The sequence below is a fragment of the Mus musculus genome, chromosome 10 (assembly GCF_000001635.26).
Source record: "Mus musculus strain C57BL/6J chromosome 10, GRCm38.p6 C57BL/6J".
In the NCBI taxonomy this organism is placed as follows: Eukaryota; Metazoa; Chordata; class Mammalia; order Rodentia; family Muridae; genus Mus; species Mus musculus.
Window position 1 is genome coordinate 60,350,037 of NC_000076.6, and position 22,971 is coordinate 60,373,007.

Here is a 22,971-nt window from a genome sequence, read left to right on the forward strand (position 1 = left end):
CCCAGGCTGGTTCTAGCTACCCTTTTGGACTGGAGTCTGAAATGGCCAGAGGGGTGTCTAGAGGTTCTCCTCCTAAGCCTCCTGTATACTGGACCATCACAGCCAGCCTGGCCTAGGTGTGCTTACTTGTGGGGGTCACTCACATCCCATCTCCATACTCGGACTAGTTACTGTTGGCCACCTCCAGAGGGAAGCCAGGGATGCTATGCTCCCAACAGGTCATTCAGTAACGAACTTGCTGCTTCTTGCTACTAGCCAAGCCCTCCCTGTGGCTTCTGTATAGAGGGTCTCAACTTCCAAGGGGACCCCAGGTCAGCTACTCCCTCATCATGGGGCTCCAAGCACACACTTCCCTCAGCTGAGCAGCAATCAGGCTGATCGGGCCCAGTGGAGAGGCTACAGCTAGCTGATGCTCTCCCAGAAGAGGAGGAGGGGGAGGAGGGGGGGAGGAGGAGGGGGAGGGAGAGGGTAATTCCCCTCAGTGCATTCTGGGTTCATTTGCTTATCACCCTTACGTAGTATCTGTTTTTCCTTTAGATCTATACTTTTCTTTAAAGTAAAAAAAATTTTAAAGGAAATTTTAAGTCTGTGTCACAAGTGGAAAATGAGTGTAACTGGCCATAAATAGATCATATAAAAGAGCACCATTGGCAAGCCAAATAGAGGAATTAAACGTTAGCTGGAAACTTAGCCTGGACAAGGCTCAGCATGTAAAAGCTGTTGCAGTCTCTTATAGAAATGAATGAAGTAAAAATAAAACAGGACATTTTGGAGAGAGTGCCACTAACTAGGACTTTCCTTTTGACATAATCAGAGCTGAGGGAATACTGAAATGGGAACAGCCACCTCTCTTTATGATTCAGTGTTATTTAACATAAAATCAAAAGCAAAACTACTTGAGTTAGTACAGCTGCCGGGCAAACTGAGCCCTCATTGGCCAGGTCAGCTGTCCATCTGTGGGAGGGAGGCGGAGCCAGTCTCTGGTTACCTCTAGTTTCTGGAGAAAGCAACAGGCCTGGGTTTACATTTTGTCCACAGACTTATTCTCTGTGAGACTATAGACAGCTGCCTTTTGTGATTTGGTGCCCTAACCCAAACACCTATTTCACGAGCATAGGAATTAATTAAATAAACAAGCCCGTGTGTGTGTGTGTGTGTGTGTGTGTGTGTGTGTGCTTAGAACATGACCACCAAGTGAGCCCCTTGCATGGATGGAATGAAATCTTAGGAAGTCTCCCTGGCCTGACCCCTGAGGACCTGTTTGAAGTGGCAGTGGGGTTGAGTTCTCCTCAGAGAGATCTCGTCTCAGAATCTTCCAGAGGAGCCTTCCCTCCCCCCTCCCCCAAGGCCCTGGCCCACTGCCCAGGTCCTCCCCAGGAGGCTTGGTGGCTAGGGGCTCTACTGGATGCCTGCTGGTTTCCCAAGACGCTGGAAGTGTGGCTTCCTCCCATAGAACCGCTTCCCCTTCCCACCCTCCTTGGTCTATATGAATGGACACTTCCTGCTGGGGCAGGGATCAATAAACACATCTGAGATACCCTTTGTCCTCATTAGCCCAGAAGCCTCCACAGAGACCTGCTGGCTTCAGCCTGCACCCTTCACCCTGGGGGCATTTCCTCCGGGTTTTGATTGGACGATGCCTCTGTTTTCCCTCTGTCCCTGACATCGCATTAAAGGTAGAGCCCAGCTTTTCCCCTTCATGCACCTGGAGAAGATCCTGGGAAACGGGGCCTGTGAGCTGGGACTAGTTCCCATGCCTGGAAGGCCAGAGCCCCATCTCTCTTTCATTAAGTGTGAGGCTAGTAAAGGCAGACAGTCAAGTAATTGTTTACTTGGCAAGCCAGCAGCTGGACAGACCTCAGCTGTCTGAGGGTGGGGCCTTCCTAGCCGGACCAATCAAGCTTGGACCCACCTCCAAAAACTGGTGTGTTGCCTTGGTGACTGTGGGTAAAGCTAGCACGCCTGTCAAGGAAAACAATACTAAAGTCTGTCCACACCCATCCCCTGTATGCCCACAGAGCCTGATGTGTGGTGAGTCTCCAAAACAAGACTAGGGAGGATGCTAAGAGTGCCTTTGAAACTTTCCCCAGAGGTTGTGTGCCACCTGTCGCCAGCATCACGAATGGATGATCCCCTCAGGGGGCTCTGAGCTCCACAGCCTGTGCCTTGAGCTAAATATCTGGAATGAAAGAATGTTTTGGTTTGGGTGTGAGGAGCAGGAAAGGATAGTTGTAGCTCTGAGTGTAGGGGGTCAGCTCTGGGTCAACTCCTCCTAAGAGTGGAAAGATGGAACGTTAGCTCCGCCCACCTAGGGGAGCAGGGTTGGAGGGACAGCTCTTCCTGTCTGCCCCCTGGCTGAAAGTGTGGGTCTCCCATTCAGCTACCAAGGTGGGGGTGGGGCTCTGTGTGTGTGTGTGTGTGTGTGTGTGTGTGTGTGTGTGGCCTGTACCAAGTCGCTATTTCTCCAGTCAGTCTTATCTTTAAAAAGAAGACGAGGCATAGCATGGTACATCCACCTATAGTCCCAGTGCTGGGGACTCAGAAACAGGAGGATCACAAGTTCAAGACCAGCCTGGGCTCCAGCTTCAGCCTTTGCCCTGGGGCACATCCTCTGTGTTTTAAACCAGCTGGGAAAAGGCTCAAAAGACAAAAACCAGGCAATCAATCCCTAAGACCCAACAGAAGTATAATAGTAGCAGTAGTAGTAATAATAATAATAATAATATTAAAACAAAAATATATGGAATTGGGGATTATACCCACATCAGGATAAAGTGGCCAACGTATCAGAAATGACTCTGAGGGGTCTGGGGAGGTTGTTCAGTGGTTAGAGCACTTGCTGCTTTTCCAGAGGACCTGGGTTTGGTTCCCAGCATCCTCCATGTCAGGTGGCTCACAGCTATCTGTAATTCCAGCTCCAGGAGATCTGACACCTCGGGCCTCTGTGTACATTCATAGACCTGAGAGCGGAGCTCAAGGGCATCAGGACATGGGACTCCCTTAACTGCAGATGCAGAGTAAAGCGGCCCAGAGAAGGGTGGGATCTGCAGAGGTTCATGTAGTTACGAGCCAGCGTAGGAGGCCCCGGGGACCAGGAATCTTGCTGTCTAGGACAGAATCCAGTCTCCAGATCTGGAATTTTCCTAGCTCACAGCTTCCCTCCTGCAGGTGTAGGGCAGTCTTAGTGGCAAGTAGGGCCAGGTGGAAGCAGGGGACCTGTCCCCAAGAGCAGTGCTCTTCACTGGTATATGCTCAGGCCAGGGCTCGGGATACTTTCCTGTCCCACGTGAACTCAGCTACCCTAGAGCCAGGGGCCTTCCTCCCCACCCACTTTCCTGCTCTCCTGGACAATAACCCAGGTGGCCTATGGGATCAGCAGCTGACAATGAGCTACATCCTCCCGCCAAGTAATTATAATTCCAGCCAGGCTGCATGCTGCCCAACAGTGTGTGTGTGTGTGTGTGTGTGTGTGTGTGTGTGTGTGTGTGTGTGTGTGTGTGCGTGCACAGGCTGTTCTGCATGCCTGTATGCCTGTGCACTGTTTCCCATAACCCTGTGCCCTGGAGTGTCCTCCCAGGGTCAGGCTGCTCTGAGCCTCAGACATAAGGGATGCTTCTGGCCCTCCTGTTCTCCGTCAGAACAAACCCTGTGTCTTTTCTGCTTACTCATAGGCCTCTAATCCTAAATTCTGACATTCCAACCCAACCTCAACCATCCAAGGACAGTTTCCCCTTCCCCCTAACTCAGGAAAAATGTATTGGGGAATGGAACCACACCCCCTCTCCTGCTCTCTCTGAACTCTGCTCTCTCCATGGTCCCTTGACAATGAAATGGGTCTGGATCCCTTCCCCCTGCTCTGGTGCAGGCCTGAGCTTGAAACACCATTGCTTCTGCTCTGAGGGTTCTCAGCTTGGCACCCCAAACACCAACCCCCAGTTTCAGAAACACTCATGCTACATGTGAGTCCCACCTCATTCCTGCCTTTGTTTCTAAGCATCTTGCCCCTTGTCCTGCCGCCTTTAACCCGCTGCAGGCCTGGCCACTGCTTTACCTGCCCTCCTGACAGCCCCCAGGGTCTGTGGGCTGGGCAAAGGCTGATGGAACTAAATTTGGCTGCAAGAACAGTAATGTCTCTCAGGCAGGAGCCATTGAACAGAGGAGAGAGGGGACTGGGATAGTTGTCCAATGGCCACGGGGTTAGGGCAGAGATATTGCCACTCTTTGTGGGTTGGTTCCTTCTGTGGATGTCTGGGAAGCCCCTTTCCCTAGGTAGCCGTAGGTAGTCTCTGTTAGAGCCATGGGTTAGTGACCATACCTAGTCCATACAGGCCTGTAAGGGAACCTCTAGGCTGCCATGGACAAAACCAGCTACTTGCTGTAAAGAGAAGCTGGGAGTCAAGTTGTTCACATCAAATCCCCACTTAAAAATTATTTGATGTGTCCAGAAGTTTTGCCAGAGTACATGTCTGTGCACCATGTCTGAGGAGGCCAGAAGAGGGCATCGGGGATCCCTTGGAACTGGAGTTAGAGACAGCTAGCTGTGAGCCACACGTGGGTGCTGGGAATTCAACCCAGGTCCTCTGGAAGAACAGCCAGTGCTTTTAAGCATTGCGCCAACTCCCCGAGCCATAAATCCATACCTTTTCAAGTCAGCAACCCCACAAAACAAAGGAAAACACCTATATTAGGGGTCAGATGCAAGGTCTGAAGGCTAGAGGGGCTCTGTGGGCTTCCAGCTTGGCAATGGTCCATGCCAGGGTTGAAGCCGTACTCCAGTGGTCCCTTGCTGTGGGATGGTGAACCAGAAAGCTGCTTCACTCTGTCTATGGACTTGGTCTCCTTTTGTGAAACAGGAAGGCTCCAGCCCTACTCTCTCTGGCTGTCACAGGCACCACACACGCCTGGGCATCCCTGCATCTCACAGTTTTCTGGGAAGCCTGTTTGTCTTGAGGTAATTATGGTTCAGGCCCTGACTCTAGACCTGCTACAACTTCAGCCAAACCACTTTCCCTTCCTGGGCCTGTCTCTGCCTGAAAAGGAGATCGTATCTCACCAAAGATGGTCTGAAATCTCAGCTCACCTTGGCAACAACATTCCAGAAATCTCTCTCTGTGTGTAAGCAGAGCTGGCGACTGGCTCCGGAATGTCTGTATTCCTTACTTTGTAGCCCTAAGACTCCGCTCCTCCAGGCATTCTTTGGGACCTTCCTACTGTAATTTACACACACAAGCCCTCTAGTACTAGAGCATCAGCTCTCTCTAGTCGTTCATATTTTTGTGACAAAGAGTTTGAAGCTAGTATCTGCCTGTTTCTTGAATTGCAGAGAGAATACTTTAAGGACAGTCATGCGAATGATTCCTGTCCTGGCTGTAACACCCACCGGCCTCCATTGATGTTTTTATTTCTGTCTTCCAATGAGTCTGCGGCTCAGCCTAGTGACTCAGTGTCACTGGACTCCAGCCCTGCCTGCTCCAACTCCAAAAGCCACACCGAGCTGCTGCTCTCTGCATTCAACCAAGCTGTCAGAGCTTTGGGGGTTCCCAGCCTGGCTCTAAGGGTCTTGGGCTCTGAGGGCAGAGAGCATCAGACGGGGGGGGGGGTCCAGGTGTACCTATGGATGGGGCAGTCAAAAGAGTGTACACTCAATACACGTAGGCTCTGTGTGTGTGTGTGTGTGTGTGTGTGAGAGAGAGAGAGAGAGAGAGAGAGAGAGAGAGAGAGAGAGAGAGAGAGACTCTTGCACATGCGCAGTCATGATGTGTATGGAGGTCAGAGGACAACCTCAGTTATCATTGTTAGACTTTTAAAATATGTATGTATTTGTGTGTGGGTGCATGTGTGTATGTACAATTCATGGCATGTTGCAGAGGCAAACTTGCAGGAATTGGTTCTCTTCTTTCACCATGTGGTTAAACTCAGGTCATTAGGCCTGGTGGTAGGTCTTCTGGCTACCTTTTCAGACAGTGTGATGGTTTGTGTATGCTCAGCCCAGGGAGAGGCACTATTAGAGGTGTGGCCTTGTTGGAGTAGGTGTGTCACTGTGGGTGTGGGCTTTAAGACCCTCATCCTAGTTGCCTAGAAGCCAGTCTTCTGCTAGCAGCCTTCAGATGAAAATGTAGAATTCTCAGCTCCTCCTGCACCATGCCTGCCTGGATGCTGCCATGCTCCCACCTTGATGATAATAGACTGAACCTCTGAACCTGTAAGCCAGCTCCAATTAAATGTTGTCTACAAGCTGCCTTGGTCATAGTGTCTGTTCACAGCAGTAAGACCGTAACTGAGACAGATAGGGTCTCTCATTTGTTTGGAACTTCACCAGGTCTATCTAGCTGGCAGTCGAATTCTAGGCACCCACCTGCTTCTCCTGCCCCACTCAGCATCATTGGAGTTACAGACCTGTTCTAACATCTCCAGAATTTTACCTGAGTTCTAAGAGTCCAAACTTGGATCCTCATGGTTTTGAGGCAAATATTTTTCTGGCTGAGCTGTGACTGGCCCCCACCCCGTCCCTGCCCCTCCATTTGTAATCTCTTTATATTCTAAACCTTTTCCCTGTTAGCCCTCCCGTACCCCCTGCAATATCAGTTAAAACCAGAGCAATGCTGAGCTGTGGTGACCAGAGCCCTCAGCATACCCATCTTTCCTCCCCTCCTACCCCGTGCTGCCGTGAACATCTTTCTTCTTAGAGAGGAGAAAACAGCTCACGTGGTTAGTTAGAGGAACGGAGTGTCCAGCTCATATTCCAGTCTCTAGAGTGAACTTGGGCTGGGGATATGGCTCAGCTGGTAGAGTGCTTCCCCAGTATACACAGAGTCCTGGGTTTGAGACTCTGTGCCTTTTAAACTGGGTTGCTGGCCTATATTCATAATCTCAGCTCTTGAGAGGTAGAGACAGGGAGATCAATTCAGGGTCATCTTCAGCTACATAGTATGTCTGGGGTGAACCATCAGGTTAAGCAGTAGGGCAGTGGGAGCCGAGGTTATGGTAGGCAAGAGGACTTCTTTATCTGCTTAGGGCAGAGGACTGCATTTGGGTGGGTAGCGGGTGCGGAACACGAGGACCTGTCACGCGTTCCTCATCCCTGTCCCTCACACGCTTCGACTTTCCCTGCTTCCCCTACCATCGTGCCTAAGTCGAAATGCTCGCCTTTAAATTCTCACTCAAAGTCCAAAGACCCGGGGGGAGGGGCCATGCCCAGCCCTAAAGGGCATTTTTTTTTCTCCCTCCCAAGTCTCTGAAAACTGGGCACTGGTTTGTCTCTGCCCACAGGGTCCTTAATGCAGGCTTGCTTGCTCAGCTGGGTCCCTGGCTGTCAAGCTGAGGTAGGGTACCAGGCACTGGCCCCATCTGTGTGGGCATTCAGTTAGTGCTCTGGGAGGAGGCTACGGAAGAAGGCATTGCCTGGATGAGGAGAGGGGGTGGGTAGAAGATGCTGGCACCCCTCAGCGTGGCCAAAGACTGAGGCCTTTCATTCTCCTCTGTACCTGCTCCTTGTGCAGGACAGAGTTGTCCAAGGTGGGGCCATTGCCTGCCAGGGAGCTGGGGCTGGGACTCATGCTCTACTTGGGAGAAGGCCCCATGTTGGCTGGCCTGTCTTTTGTCTGGCTCCCCTCCCACTTGGGAGGCCTGGAGGCTTCTCCCATGTGGGTCTTGTTACTAAGCAAGAGGCCAAGGCTCAGATCAGCTGGCTTGCCCAGGGTCTGGCTTGCAAGGGAAGAGGCTGAAGTCACGCTTTCTCATCTGGAGGGCAGCGAGGAGTGCCGCTCACTCAGGCAGGTGACAGGGGTGCTCTTCTCTCTGAACAGGTCTGGTAGCAGCCTTCAAGGTCACCACTCCATATTCTCTCTATGTGTGTCCCGAGGGACAGAATGCCACCCTCACCTGCAGGATTCTGGGCCCCGTGTCCAAAGGGCACGATGTGACCATCTACAAGACGTGGTACCTCAGCTCACGAGGCGAGGTCCAGATGTGCAAAGAACACCGGCCCATACGCAACTTCACATTGCAGCACCTTCAGCACCACGGAAGCCACCTGAAAGCCAACGCCAGCCATGACCAGCCCCAGAAGCATGGGCTAGAGCTAGCTTCTGACCACCACGGTAACTTCTCTATCACCCTGCGCAATGTGACCCCAAGGGACAGCGGCCTCTACTGCTGTCTAGTGATAGAATTAAAAAACCACCACCCAGAACAACGGTTCTACGGGTCCATGGAGCTACAGGTACAGGCAGGTGAGGTATTCTGCACAGGTGGCCATGGCTTGGGAGTCCAGGGCAGGTGGGCAGGCAGGCCGGTGGGGCTGGAGAGGTGTCTGCATACCTGCCACATGACTACTAGTTTCGTGTAAGAAGTGGGTGCATGTATGTGGGGTGCAGACGTGTGATTATCTTGTGTGTGTGTCTATTTGTGACAGAGTGACCTTTTTTTTTTTTGTTTTGTTTTTTTTTAATGTAAGAGGGTGTGTATATCTGAACCTACAGTGTCAGTGCTTGTGAAAAAATGCAGGCAAATGGGGGACTGAATGTGTCCTGAGTTTGAGTTGATCCTGGCCAAACGGCTGGGAGGAGAGAGAGAGAGAGAGAGAGAGGGAGAGGGAGAGGGAGAGGGAGAGGGAGAGGGAGAGGGAGAGGGAGAGGGAGAGGGAGAGGGAGAGGGAGAGGGAGAGGGAGAGGGAGAGAGAGAGAGAGAGAGAGAGAGAGAAGAGAGAGAAGAGAGAGAGTGTGTGTGTGTCTGTCCATCTGAGAATGTAAGACATGCACACAGATGTACAGACTCCCCTGGGCGAGCACTGCCAGGCAGGCATTAGCATGCATTCCTGTGAAAGGCAAGAGAAGTCACTAGCCTGGACTCACCCTGCAACCTCATGGGCCTTACACTCACCTAACAGACCTCTCTTTGTTCCCACAGGCAAAGGCTCGGGGTCCACATGCATGGCGTCTAATGAGCAGGACAGTGACAGTAAGGACTCTCACTGCAGATCCCCATCCCCCTCTCTGCTGCCTCATTTCCCTGTCTTTTCTTGACTGTGGCCTCAGAAGCCCCTCTACCTGTCACTGATCACTCTGTGAAGCAGGCATCGCCAGCCAATCTGCAGAGGGGACACACATTCACTTCCTAATGGCACAGCAGGGACTAGACTGTAGGTTTTCTGGCAGAGCAGAGGGTGGCTGTCAGCCCTGGTGCTGGCCCAGAGAGAAACCTTATGGGTGAGTTACAGGGCTTGGCTCTCAAGGAAGCTGAGGACATAGAGGTTCATTTGAGAATGCCCTATGGCATATATATATAGTAGACAAGGGGATATATTTCACAGTGCCCAACATTTCTATGAAAAGAGGGCTGTGTCGCATAGGTTTGTCAGGCATCCAATGTGATCCAGTCCTTGCTTAGGCCCTGGAAAGGCAGAAGGAAAAATTGTGATCCCAGCCTTTAGACAAACATGAGGGTTTGTGCCAGAATGGGGACAACTGAGTTACAGCCTCAACTCAAGCCCCACCTCAATGACCAAGACGACTTTCTACTCAAACTACTTGTATTTTCAAACCCAACCGACCACTCCACCGTGATTTGTTGACTTGAATGAGAGCCACGGCAGTGTGGTGGTGAGACCTTTGGATCAAGCCCCTCTGCCACACACCCTGCTGAGCATGGTGGCTCAGTGCTGAGGTGTCTCCTCAGCACTGAGCCACCATGCCATCCTCACTTCCTCTCTCAGCATCCTCTTCTGTCCCTTCACTCTGAGCAACCACCCTGGTCCTGCTGCTTCTTCAAGAACCTGTCTCGGCAAACTGCTATTTCTGTTACTGCCTGCATGCCCTGGGCAGGGAAATGAGGTTCAGGGAGAGCCTGGCTGGTCTGGAACTCACTGCGGAGACCAGGCTAGCCTCAGATTTGGAGCAGTCCTCCTGCCTCTGCCTCCCAACTTCTGGGACCCCAGGTGTGAACTTTTGGAAAAGAAGCCACACGCTTTCAGTCTTGAGAACAGAGACACAAGATGGTAGAGCATTTCGGGCTGAGGAGGCTGGGGACTTTTCTGCTCCTGAGACTCTAAGGGTGAGGTGGAAGCCTTGAACTTGACCTCCGAGGTGGGTTAGTCTTTCTTCTCCATACACCTCCATCCTTGGGTTTTGATGTTTAAATCCTCCCCAGTTCTTGGGGCTGGGAAATCTCTTTCTGGCTCCTGTTTCCTTGAGCGACTGTCCAGCGAATTGGTTTGTTGAGGTCCAAAAGAACTTGCTTGCTTGAGGGCAGCGGATGACTCTGATGACCTGATATCCCCTTCTATATTCCTGGCTCCAGTAATATATATTTCTAATATATTATATACTATACATAGCTATTATATATAATATATATCTAATATATATTCTAGTAGTCTAGACATTAGACATCTTCTCTCTATATATATATACATATACACACATATATATGTGTACATATATACATATATATACACACCCACATATATTTATATACATATACACACACATATATATGTATATACACATACATACACACACACGCACACATATATATGTATGTATATATATACATGTATGACATGTGTGCTGCACTTTTGGGAGTGTGTGGAGAATCTGGGTAGTTCTATTACTTCCCACATCACTTCTCCATTGAGGAATGGGAATAACTATAACTTTAACAGGGAAGCAAATGCTACCCAGGCACTTGCCTCGGGGATGGGAAACACACTGTGTCTCAGGCCCAGGAAGCTGGAGAACAAAACAGTAGGAAGAGGGGAAGACTGTGGTGAACTCTCAGCCACCAGTCTCCATGAACAGTTCCAGCACCATGGAGGCGTGGGCTCCTATTTCCTCCCGATATACACGAGACCTAATGACTCAGGGCAGCTTATCCACTCCTGTGCCAAGGCAGGATGGGAACTGATAGCAGACATGGCTGCGTTTCTTAATGTATTTAGCACTGGCCACCCATGCCATTGCTCAACAGGCCTCTTGGCCAGCCGCTGAGAACTATTCTATACTGCTCATTAAATTTGAGAGTTGAGTTCCAGCCTCAACTCTCAGAGCTCAACCACAGCATTCCCTGGGTCTATTAATGATGCTTCCAGACGAGATCTTTGGGTTCTCCCTTTCTAGTCCCTGTCTGAGTGGCTAAATGTTATTTTACGGAAGAGTAGCTACATCACACTAGGTAAAAGTCCAAGTGGGTTTCAGGTAAGAGGAAGTGTAAGGGATAAGTAAGGGAAGAAGCCTGGCGTTTGATAGCATTGCCACGGGGCTTTGGATTTCCCCTGAGATCAGGGCAGGCCTGTGCAGCCTGACTCTGTACCCCTCCCATCCCTAATGTGGCAGGCTATGCCAGGCACTTTCCCCAGACTCCTTTGCATATACCCACAGGGTACCCGGCAGGCCCTGGACATAGACTGAGCAAGCTGAGGCTCCCCAGCCTGCCTGCCATGAAAGAGCCTGGCACATGCCATTGGGGTGGTGTTGGCAACTGCTTACACCAGTGTCTTATCACCTTCCCAGGAAAAGCCTGGCTCCCGATGGTAACTAAGCTTTCTCTGCAATGGGTGTCTCCTTAGAGTAAGGGGAACTGAAGTCGGACTGGCTTTATAAAGGAATCCTGAGCCTCTGAGGGCAGCTGAGCCCACACATACACCTCCAGAGCCTGTCCCACCATAGCCTGGACAAGAACTGCAGCATATAAGGAGATAGGCTCTGTGAGTGAGCAGGCTCTGCTCATAGAGGGCAGAATTGCCACTGGCAGACCAGAGGGTCAGACAGGGAGGTCCTGGCCAAACCACCAAGGCAGCTTGTGAGCACCTGGCTAACTGCACCACACGTTGCTTAGTAACAATGGGAAGAGAGACGAGAGCGTTTGCAGCCAGTTCTCAGATTGCCCACAGTAAAGTCCTAGGATGCAGTTTAGCCACTCTGAACAGTGTGAATTACAGACTGTTCTTACTTTCAATATCCCACGTTCAAGCGCAGCCACATTAAAACCTGCAGGGAATCTGCTTTACTGTGGATTGCAACTTCCTTTGCAACCCACCCAGCAATTGGTCCTGTTTCCATACCAATGGGTACTTCTAAAGTGCCTGCCAAAGGTCTGCTCGGGTTCGTATCGCTCACTGGGAGCGTGTTTATGCTTCCAGGTTGCTTAGCATACAGTGGGATAAAAATGGCCTTTGTTCCCAAGTAAAGTGCAGAGGCAGCTTAAAGACCAAGGCACATCCGGTTCCCAGAGCTCTCTGGAGGTGAACCGATCCTATGACAAGAGATCCTACCCATGTTTTGGCAGAGAGAAAGGTTCAAATTGGGAAGGAAATGGGCTTACGCTAGTTGTGGTTCCAAGGGCTCATCTGTTCCCAGCTAAACTCCTGGAGTCAGCAGATGGACTGAAATAAAGCAAGCCCCCATGACACAGGGCTCATGCAGAGACATGGCCCTTCCTGAGACAGTTTTACAACAGTCTGGGAGAAAGCACACAGGCAATGCTCTCTGGCTCAGTGCTGCAATGCTAAGTGTTTAGGTCCAGATGTCCTGCCTGGGTGAGCAGAGATCTGAGCCTAAGGGGTTCTTGCTGCAGAAAGAGGACTGTTGAAAACGGAAGTAAACAATGTTGCCACCAGACAGGGATGTCTCCGTCAATTTTGGGAAAGCTGTGTATAACAGAGCTCTGGAAAGAGTGAGGTGGGTCTCTGTGTAGGCAGAGATGTCCAAACTGTGCTTGGGTGCTGGGACAAGGTTCTCCTGTGATCTCATAAGACAAGACCAGATCTAGGTAGGTTAGGACTGTGTGAGGGGACCCAGGTTGTGGGGAAGGAGGGGAGCTTTGAATTTTGTATATGTGTATACATTACTGTGTGTGCATGTGTGTATGTGTACATACTTCTGTACCCAGAGGCTGACACTGGGGATATTCCTTAATTGCTCTCTCCTGACGTTAATGAGTCAGGTTCTCTTACTGAGTCTACAGCTTATAGTTAGTTAGGTGATAGGGCTGATCCCCAGGGATTTTCCTGTGTCCACCTCCCCCACCAGTAGGGTTTACAGCTACATGTGACCACACCTGGAGAGTCAAACACACGGGGCCTCTTGCTTGCGGACTCAGCCTCTTCTCTAGCCCCTTGAGTATTTTTAAATGTGTGCCTTTATTTTCATCTATTTAAAGATATAAAACAAAAATGACATTGCTCTAGCCTTCCCCCTGCCTTAAGTGCTGGGATGGACCTTGGGTGGGGCTATACATTTAGCCAAGCGGTACAAATTTTATCCTCCTGCAGTGGTGTGTGTGTGTGTGTGTGTGTGTGTGTGTGTGTGTGTGTGATCGCCACACTTCCAGGGGGGCCTCACCCAAGACAACTCAAGGATCCCTTAAAGGATGGACTGAGGTTTGTTTTATTTTTTAGACAGGGTCTGTCTATGTAGCCCTGGCTGTCCTAGAACTCACTATGTAGACCAGGCTGGCTGGCCTTGAACTCAGAGAGATCCACCAGCCTCCGCTTCTGTCTCTGCCGTGCTAGGATTAAAGTTGTGTGCCTCATGCCAGCTGAGGCTGGAGTCTTTTTTGTTCATTGCAGTAAGACATCCATCTTTCAGTGTTAGTAGCTCTTGTGCAACAGTGCTGTTCTAATCTGTTTTCGTTGCTCAGGCTCCTTCTGGTCTTGAGCCCTGGCGTTTGGTATGAAGGGCCTTTTGGTGGACACTCTGAGGTCCAGGATAGTCGAGCTCTCCCTTGTAGGCAGGATGGGGGGTTGCTTTCTCTTCTTTGGAGCTGCTTCTGTCGTGGGCAACAGGCCTCATTTCCCTGTGCCTCGTGGGATCAGGGACACAAGGCTGTCTTCACAAGGAGGTCACTAGACCTCCCTGGCTTCTGCAGGTCACTAAGGGTCTGGCTATGGGGCCCTGCTGCCTGGGCCTCTCATCCTCCCTATTCTGAAAGGGCACACACCATGGGGTGCTTACACCAGTTCGTCATTCTCTTCCCATTAAGAGCCGGGCTCCAGATGGTAGTAACTAAGCTTTCTCTGCAACGGGTGCCTCCTTGGAGTACAGAGAACTGAAATCAGGCAGGCTTTATGAAAGTTTCCTGAGCCTCTGTGGTCATTCCGTGCCTCAGTTTCCCTTCAGGAGAAGCGGCAGGAAGGGGACCCTCACGTCAACTACTTTTGTCCTTACAGGCATCACGGCTGCGGCCCTGGCCACCGGCGCCTGCATCGTGGGAATCCTCTGCCTCCCCCTTATCCTGCTGCTGGTCTATAAGCAGAGACAGGTGGCCTCTCACCGCCGTAAGTACCGTCCTCCAGGATGGTGATGGGGCTCGTGGCTGGGAGGACCGGAGGGCTGCACTGTCCTTCTCCACCCTTCCTGCCAGGAGCTGGCTCTGTGGCTATGAGAGAAGGGCTTACGTGTGCCTTTCTCTGGGCCTGATGTCTGCCAGCTTTGGTACCCAGTCAGGGCTGACTTGGCACTCTCCATGCCAATGAATAGGTGACAACCCAGAAGGGTGGGGTTAACTCAAACTGGTTTATAAAGATGATTCTACTCAGAGATCTCTCGGAGACCTGCTTGAGCCTATGGGTGGGTTTGTTTTGTAATGGGCAATAAAAGCCCAGGCTCAGTGACTTAACTAACTGAATGTCGCAGGACACTGAGTGCAGAGCTGAAGTAGCTCCCAGCTGCAGGGGGGTGGGGGCTTGCTACCCTGCCAGAAACTGTGTCCTGTTATTACCTCTGGGCTTCACTTAGTCACCAAAGCAACTCAAATAGGAGACATTGCTATCCTCACTTTACTGATGGACAAACTGAGGCTAAGGAAGGTTCCCTAACTTTCCTAATGAAACACACTATAAATAAACAGTAGAGCCAGGCTACAAATACCAATCACATCCTTTGCTGGGTGACGGTGCCTCTCGTCTGCACTGGCCTTTCCTAACGAGCCTTGTTCAGTCTGCATTCTCTGAGAGGTGAGGGTCTGGAGGGGGGAGTCCTCTGCTCTTACATCCCTCCCCAGCCTCTTCCTTCTGCTAAGCTGCAGAAGGTAATTGAGGGAAGGACCATTGTCACTAGGTCATACCAGATTTCCTCTGGCCTCCCCTTCACCTCTCAATCAGCCTGCCATCTCCCCTTCCCCTCTTTCCTGAAGGCCCAGCCTGGAGCCCCACAGTGGGCTGTGGCCACCTCACCCTTCCTCTCAGACTGTTCCATCTAATTCCAGCGTTGCTACAGCCTGCCTGTGAACGTCTCCAAAGTGGTGACAGGTCAGAGTGAAGGAGGAACCCAGGGCTCTGCACTGGGAAGAAATGGCTTGAAGAGCCACCTAGTCCCTCTTCCCAGAGTCAGGGAGGCCAGGCTCTGGAGAGATTCCTGGGCACTTTCTGTTCCCTTTGCCCACTCTGTTAGCACTGCCTGTTGTCAGATCAGGGGACAAGAACTGGAAAGCAGTCCTTTCTGGTGGGGGCTACAAGCACATATAGAGGCTTCCCCCAGGCTTTTGGTGGGTCTGGCCTTTCTTGCAAGGTCTCTGCAGGTTTCCATTCTGCTCAGGGGATCTAGTGGAATGGAGATGGCTGGAGGAAAGTGTTTGTGTGCGCGTGCATGCACAGGCTTGTGTGTATATGTGTGTGTGTGTCTGTCTGTGTACGTGACACACACGTGTATGAATGTGTGTATGGGTGTGTATGTGTATGAGTGGGTATATGAGTGTGTATGTGTGTGTATGAGTGTATACATGTCAGCATGTGTGAGAGTATGTATGTGAGTGTGTGCATGAATGTATGTGTGTATGTTTGTATATGTGAGAGTATGTGTATGAGAATATTGGAAAGTGTGCATATGTGAATGAGTATGTGTGTGGGTGTATGTATGTATATGTGTATATGTGTTTGTGAGTGTGTATGTGAGTGTGTGTGTGACAGTGTATGTGTATGACTATGTGTGAGAATGTACATATGTACATATGTGCATGAATGTGTATGTGAGTGTGTGCATGTTTGTGTGTATGTGTGAGAGTATGCATATGTATATGAGTATGTGTGTGGGTGTATGTATGTGTGTATGTGTTTGTATGTATGTGAGTGTGGTATGAGTGTGTATGTGAGTATGTGCATGAGTGTGTGTGTGTGTGTGCCTGTGTATATATGTGTGGAGTGTGCATACTTGTATGAATGTAACAGTGTATGTATGTGTATGAGTATGTGCAGGAATATGTGTGTTTGTGTGTGTGTTTTACCAGGCCAGAATGCCATTCATGTGGGGTCTTATAGACAGATCCCAGTTCATCTCTTCCATGCACCCTCACTTTAAGCACTGGCTGCAAACTTTCCTCTGTCCCAGGAAAACACATGACCTGGACTTAGAGAAGAGCACCATGGTGACAATGGACTGGAATGGGGTACACTCATGCCATGTTGAGTGTAGAAAAAAGCCTTGTCCTGTCCCAGAGTAAGGATGTGCCATGTACAGTAACAGGAAAGGAATAAGAATCTATATTCTAGTGCACGCCTTTAATCCCAACGCTCAGGAGGCAGAGGCAGGAGGATCTCTGTAAGTTTGAGGCTAGCCTGGTCTACATAGTGAGTTCCAGAGCCAGAGTCAGAGTCACATAGTAAGACCCTGTCTCAAAAGTAAAGCAAAACAAACAAAACCAACAAAAGACAAAGCAAAATTATCATCTAAAGCGAATATTTTCAAGTCATTACTCTGCCTTCAAATGAAAATCCTCCATTTATTCTGTGAATCCATTCAGACTCATGACAGAAGCATAAGATGTCAGAAGCTGTTAGGGCTTAGGAAGTCAAAGTGCCAAAGGATGAGACAGTTGGGGAGTCACTGATCCACTCAGACCCCAGAGTAGCAACCAAAAGCATCCAGCAAGTCTCAATATGGCACCCGGCTGCAGCAAGCCCCTGGAAGGTTAGCTCACGGTACATGGTGCACTAACTCAAGGCTTTCAGCTTGCAGCCCTGAGTCCTGGGCTGGGCACTGGGTTGCCTAGGAATGAGCATGCTCAGGACAGAAGAAAAGAGAAGGCAGCTCAGTGCCCCCCAGCTCTAAGGTGGAGGTCACCATCTTTACCCCAGAGCCAAGTGGTGAGGATGAGCTAGGCCCACACCCTGTCAGCAGAAATGAATTAGATTTCAGGAACTCTATGCAACTTCCCTGTGCTCATCTTGCAGATGCGCCCTCCCCTCCCCCTCCCTCCCCCTCCCCTCCCCACTCCCCCTTCCCCAGCCCATTTCCCCATGTAAACCTCCTGCTACAAGAAGGATCTGCAGGAGGGTGTGGGGAGCTGCAGAAAAGAGGGAAGTTGGTGTTGCTATATCTGGACAGTGGCTGGTTTTAGGGGGACCCTATGGATGGGCTGAGGCAGTGATGACCTGCGGGGGAGAAAGTGGGTAGAGAGGCTGAGGAGTGATGGGGAGACTGAGGGAAGAAAGAACCTTCTAATTCTAAGACCTGACCTTGAACTATCCACCCAACAAGTTGTGGCTAAGGACCAGAGAGGCAACTTCCTGACAGAAGGCCGAGTCAGCAGCACACGCAGGGGCCTGGGTTTCGGTGGAAACTTAGATTCTCAAGGTCTGACTGAGGACACATTTCACTTGGGCACAAAGGTAGCTCTGCCTTGGGTCCACCTGCTGGACAGACACATGGAACTCAGTCCTCCCCAGGGAACACTACAGGGTCCTGGGATGCAGCCTACACAAGGCTTCCGTCCTGTGACCAGCTCTTCTGTCTCTGTAGGTGCCCAGGAGTTGGTGAGGATGGACAGGTGAGTCCCATGGTGACTTTGAGAAACTTCCTGGGACCAGGGAAGAGGAGTTTCTATGTGATGTGAGGCCCCTGCTCAGCACAAGACAGAGCTGGTTGGAGCTGCATCTGGCACATCTGGGCTGGTGGGCTGCTCTGTGTACCACCTTCACCCCTCCATGCCCTGATTCTTATTGGACATGCTTTAGTGGGCACTTCTGGGTCTCAGTAATCAACGTGACTTAGGATGGGGAAGAGTGGAAGTTGCTGGCTGGAACAGATACTACAACATGCAAAGGAAGTTCATGGCCCAGACCCACTCCTGTTCACGGTTGGGGCTTGGCTGTGCCAGGCACTCCAAGAGGAAGCCGTCCAGTTGAACATGAAAGAGCAAGCCAATAGCTGCTCTGGGCAGGGATGGGGTGGGGGGTTGCATCAGAGATGGACAGGCAGGACAACGTTATCTGTGGTTGGCCATGGGCTGGCTTAGATGGGCTCAGAAATTAGCCATCTCCAGAAGCTTGGTCTCTGTCCTAGAAAGTGTTCAGAGGAGACAGCTTCTCAGATACGTTTAAAAAAAAAAAAAGTTCTACCCGTGATCCCATTAGGACCTCAGAGCTGGACAGCTTTCACAAGTTGTCCTTGTCCCAGCCAGAGACCAATAATGAAAGGGGTGGGGGGAGTCAGGGAGGACAGGGCGCTCTGGGTGGCACTGATCTCCAGGTGGCACTGATCGCTCCCAATTCTGCTTCTCTAGCAGCAACACCCAAGGAATCGAAAACCCAGGCTTCGAGACCACTCCACCCTTCCAGGGGATGCCTGAGGCCAAGACCAGGCCGCCACTGTCCTATGTGGCCCAGCGGCAACCTTCGGAGTCAGGACGGTACCTGCTCTCTGACCCCAGCACACCTCTGTCGCCTCCAGGCCCTGGGGACGTCTTTTTCCCATCCCTAGGTGAGTGTGTCACACGGTTTCACAGCCCTCTGACTGACCAGTGTTAGGACCTAGGCTCTGCAGCCTCCCCTCCCCCCTCGCCTCCATCCCTGGGGAATCTTCATGGTGCAGAGTTGAACAAGGAGATGCAGAATGCTCCCCCTCCACCATTCACTTCTTTATCTTTTCTTTTACAGATCCAGTCCCTGACTCCCCTAACTCTGAAGCCATCTAAACCAGCTGGGGAACCATGAACCATGGTACCTGGGTCAGGGATATGTGCACTTGATCTATGGCTGGCCCTTGGACAGTCTTTTAGGCACTGACTCCAGCTTCCTTGCTCCTGCTCTGAGCCTAGACTCTGCTTTTACAAGATGCACAGACCCTCCCCTATCTCTTTCAGACGCTACTTGGGGGGCAGGGAGAAGATGTTGGATTGCTCATTGCTGTTCTCAAGATCTTGGGATGCTGAGTTCTCCCTAGAGACTTGACTTCGACAGCCACAGATGTCAGATGACCTGCATCCTATGAACGTCCGGCTTGGCAAGAGCCTTTCTTCATGGAAACCAGTAGCCCGGAGGGGATGAGGTAGGCACCTTGCCACCCTCCCGGGAGAGAGACACAAGATGTGAGAGACTCCTGCTCACTGTGGGGGTGTGGCTGGCCTGCTTGTTTGCCTGAGGATGCTCCTCTGTTGGACTGACTCTATCCCCCTGGATTCTGGAGCTTGGCTGGCCTATGTCCCACCAGAGGAGCATCTCAGCAGCCTTCCACCAGCAACCTGAGGGCCTGCCAGCTTCGTGGCTCTGGGCTCTCATTACCTGTATGGCCGTCCACAGAGCTCAGTGGCCAGAGGCTTTGAAACAGGAAGTACATGTCAGGTTCAGGAACCACTGTGAGCTCATTAGTGTCTTGAGCAATGTGAGGCCTGGACCAGTGGACACGGAGGGAGGGTGGCGAGAGGATGATGGGGATGATGAGGGGAACACGCTCCCTTCCTGTCCTTGTCATCCACCACTACCACTATTCAGTGTGGAGCAGTGGCAAAGGTGACCGACCTCCACAATGTCCTAGTGATGCTGGACCATTTCTAAGTGTGAAAGAGATGCTATTAAAAACAGTATGTGGCAATGGCTGCCAACAGCTGAGTGGACTGGAGGCACTGGCTTTAAGGCCCTGGAGGTGCAGGGCCCGGTATGGGGATAGGGATGGGAGTTTCAGTGAGGGCCTAGGGATCACTCCGCTTCTGACCACTCTTCTTCTGAGCCTCACCTCAGGGTGACCTTCAGGCACACAGAAGAGCTTGCCCCTGGTCCGATACTACTCTTGGCTCTCATCTCCAGGGTTTGGCATGACCTGGGCACACAGGGGGAGTCTTCAGAAAGGATTTTAAAGCATGAAAAGAAAGGGTAGTTCTTGTGAGGTAGGGATGGGCAGCTGATGTTTGAGAGTGAGGAGGGATACGGCTGGGCAGATCACTCTCCAGTCTCTAGAGGGAAAGTAGCTCTAAGTCTGGGAGAGCAGCAGCCCAGTGGTACCATATGTCTTCTTGCAGCTTCCACTGGCTGGGCTGAACTGGGCATGGGTAGGAAAGCTCCTGTTCTGGGCCTGCAGCCAGGGAGAACCCCATTCATTCCCTGAGGACAGATGGGTGGGGAGAGAAGAGAGAGTTTCAGGCCGGGAAGCAGCAATAAGCTATCTGCTGGGGACCCAGACAAGTTGTCTGATGAGGTCCAAGATGTGGGATGCCAGTTATACCTGGGGCTTGGGGATCCTTAGAGGCTTTGTATCATCATCATAGGAGTGTCGGGGTGGCCAGGGCATCAAAGCCATGACCCCTGTTTTATCCTCAGGGTCCACTCTTCTGCACCATCCATTGCTCTAGATCTATGCAGTTACTATAGACAGAATGTGTTGTTCTGTTTGGCTTTGGGGATAATGGCCTGGCGAACTGCCAGCTGTTCAGTGGCAGGGCTGTGAGGCCAGTCAAAGACTAGAACCCACAGACCAGCTGAACGATGAGTATAGCCTGTCCCCTGGGGGAGCCTGACCTGTCTCCAGCCCTAAGCTTCAGACCTCACCACTCAGATGACTTCTAAGAATTTGCCTGTGGGGACCCCTGCATGGCTGCAGCTCCGTGGAAAGGAGAGGAGGCCCCCAGCAGAAGAACCACTCGCTTCCTGCCCAGCTTCCTCCTGTAGGGCTCTAAGTCTCTTCTTCTTGGGACCCTGCAAGCAAAGGCATGTCAGCTTGGTGGTTTCCTGTTTTGGGTGAAGTTTTGTGTGGTCCGGGTTCTGTCTACATCCATGAACTTGGGTGCTACCACCTTGCTGCTGCTGTAGAGACAGCTGCAGGATCTTAGGGTGGAAAATGGAGGTGCCCTGAGGTGCTAGCCCTTGGGGCAAAAGATGGGGTGGCAATGAGACACAGTGGGGAACTGAGTTCCCCAAGAGGAGGGAGGAGCCCTGTAGCCTCAAGGGCCATATTGGGTTCCTGGTACCAGCAAAAGCCTAGAGAGCGAAGTCTGTATTTTGAGGAGGTAATTGATCCTTACGGAATCCATCAGAAATTTGGAGCGGGTGCTTTATCTATCTCTGGAGGGTCTCTACCTATCTCCGATGAAGCTCTCCCTGGGCCTGGGATGGGAGAAACCAGGAGGAAAGGTGTCTGATAAAGCAGGGGCTTCTTGACAAGCCAAAGGGCCACTGGTAGCTGTTGTGGACCGAGCTGACCCTGCTGAAGTATTGTAGTGTGCCTTGGACCAACTTCTCAAAAGAGCAACCCCGGGGCTACCCTACTTCTGCCAGGAAGAGGCGGAGAAGGGGCTGAGAGGCCTGGAAGGGGCTAGCTCCTTCTTTGAGAACTGCTCCCCGGAGGACTTGGAGGAGGCGGCTAGGCTACGGGCTGCTGAGGGCCCTTTGTCTTTCCTAACCTGGGCACTGTTAGGATGCTCCCTCCTGGAAAAGGCTTTCCTGGGTGTGAGCTAGAGCAGTGTCCATGCCAGCGCTGAACCTGCCATGGTGGGAGCTGAACTAAAAATTTCTCAGGGAACTAAAATAGGCAAAAGAGGAACTGGGGGAGGAGGGTGCCAGGCAGGATGGGGGGAAGGGAGGGCAGTGCAAAAGTCTCTTGAAACACAGACAGCCCAGCTGAGTGCCAGTCCCAGATCACAGAGAATACGGCTCATCTGGCTCATGTTCTGCATGCTTGCTGCTTTACCCTGGCACTTTCCTTCTCCACCATGAGTGCGAGTCCTGGGAGTCCTGGGAGGGTGAGGATTAATGCCAGCCTGGGGAGCAGATAGCTGACAGAGTCCTTGGGTAACTGGCTTGAACCAGGACCTCAGGATTCCACTCTGGGGATCTAGCTTTGTCTGGGCCAGTGAAGATCTCTATAATGGCATTATTGCCAGGGGATAAACATTTCACTGGGTTCTGATCTGTTGGGTGTGGCTTCCTGGAAAATATGGTGAGAGGAATTCTGCTAAGGATACAGTTGATAAGAAAGTTCTGAGATTGATTAGTAATGCCTGCCTTGGACTCAGGAAGGGAAGTGGCAGTATGAATGCCATGTCTTAATCATTTTGGTTAAAATATGCTTCCCAAAAGATTTCCACGTGTGTTCTTGTTTATTTGACATCTGTCTCCATATCAGTCTTGAAAGCCTTTCTGTGTGTATATATATGATGTTTGCGTGTATATATGTTTTTGTGTGTGCATATGGAAGTCAGAAATCACTGGGTGTCTTCCTCCATTCCTTTGCAATGTATGTTTTTTTTTTTTTTACGATTTATTTACTATATGAATGTTTTGCCTGAATACATGCATAGGTGTCACGTACATGCCTGCTGGAACGCTTGGAACTGGAGTTACAGGTGGCTATGAGCTACAGTGTGAGCACTGGGAATCAAACCTGGGTCTTCTGCAAGAGCAACAAATTAAAAGTCAGCTCTTAACTACTTGAGCTATTTTTCCAACTCCACCATTGTGTATTTTTAGCATTTATTTTAAAATTTTATGTGCATGTTTTTTGTTTGTTTTGTTTTTTTGTTTGTTTTGTTTTGTTTTGTTGCCCTGCATGTCTCTAAGAGCATCACATGTATGCTAGGCACCGGTGGAGGCCGGGAGGGCAATGGATCACTTGGGAATGGAGTTAGGGAATAGATAGTTGTGAGCTGCCATGTGGATCCTCTGTAAGTAGAGCTGAGCTGACTCGTTAGTGTTCCACTTTCTTTTCGGCAGACCCTTCAGTGAATCTGGAGCTAAGCACCGAGCTCTGGGGACCTGCCTGTACCTGTCCCACC

General features: G+C 51.0%; 2 protein-coding genes across 10 annotated transcripts in view; one reads left to right on the top strand and one right to left on the bottom strand.

Annotated features, from left to right (window-relative positions):
- Cdh23 (cadherin 23 (otocadherin)) overlaps positions 1–22,971 on the bottom strand; it is a 393,766-nt gene that overhangs the window by 47,289 nt on the left and 323,506 nt on the right. The window lies entirely within an intron of this gene.
- The window catches only part of Vsir (V-set immunoregulatory receptor), an 83,444-nt gene that overhangs the window by 3,186 nt on the left and 57,287 nt on the right, over positions 1–22,971 (top strand). Inside the window, exons 2-7 of one of the 3 annotated variants that reach the window (XR_380449.3) lie at positions 7,806–8,231; positions 8,908–8,958; positions 14,165–14,272; positions 17,730–17,757; positions 18,496–18,689; positions 18,866–19,256. Coding sequence is in view for 2 of the 3 variants with exons in the window: in NM_028732.4 (NP_083008.1) it covers positions 7,806–8,231; positions 8,908–8,958; positions 14,165–14,272; positions 17,730–17,757; positions 18,493–18,689; positions 18,866–18,903 (848 nt within the window). In the remaining variant the exon portion in view is untranslated. Of the gene's footprint in view, positions 1–7,805; positions 8,232–8,907; positions 8,959–14,164; positions 14,273–17,729; positions 17,758–18,492; positions 18,690–18,865; positions 22,649–22,971 lie in introns of those variants that run through there. The other 2 variants (NM_028732.4, NM_001159572.1) reach the window with 2 other exon arrangements.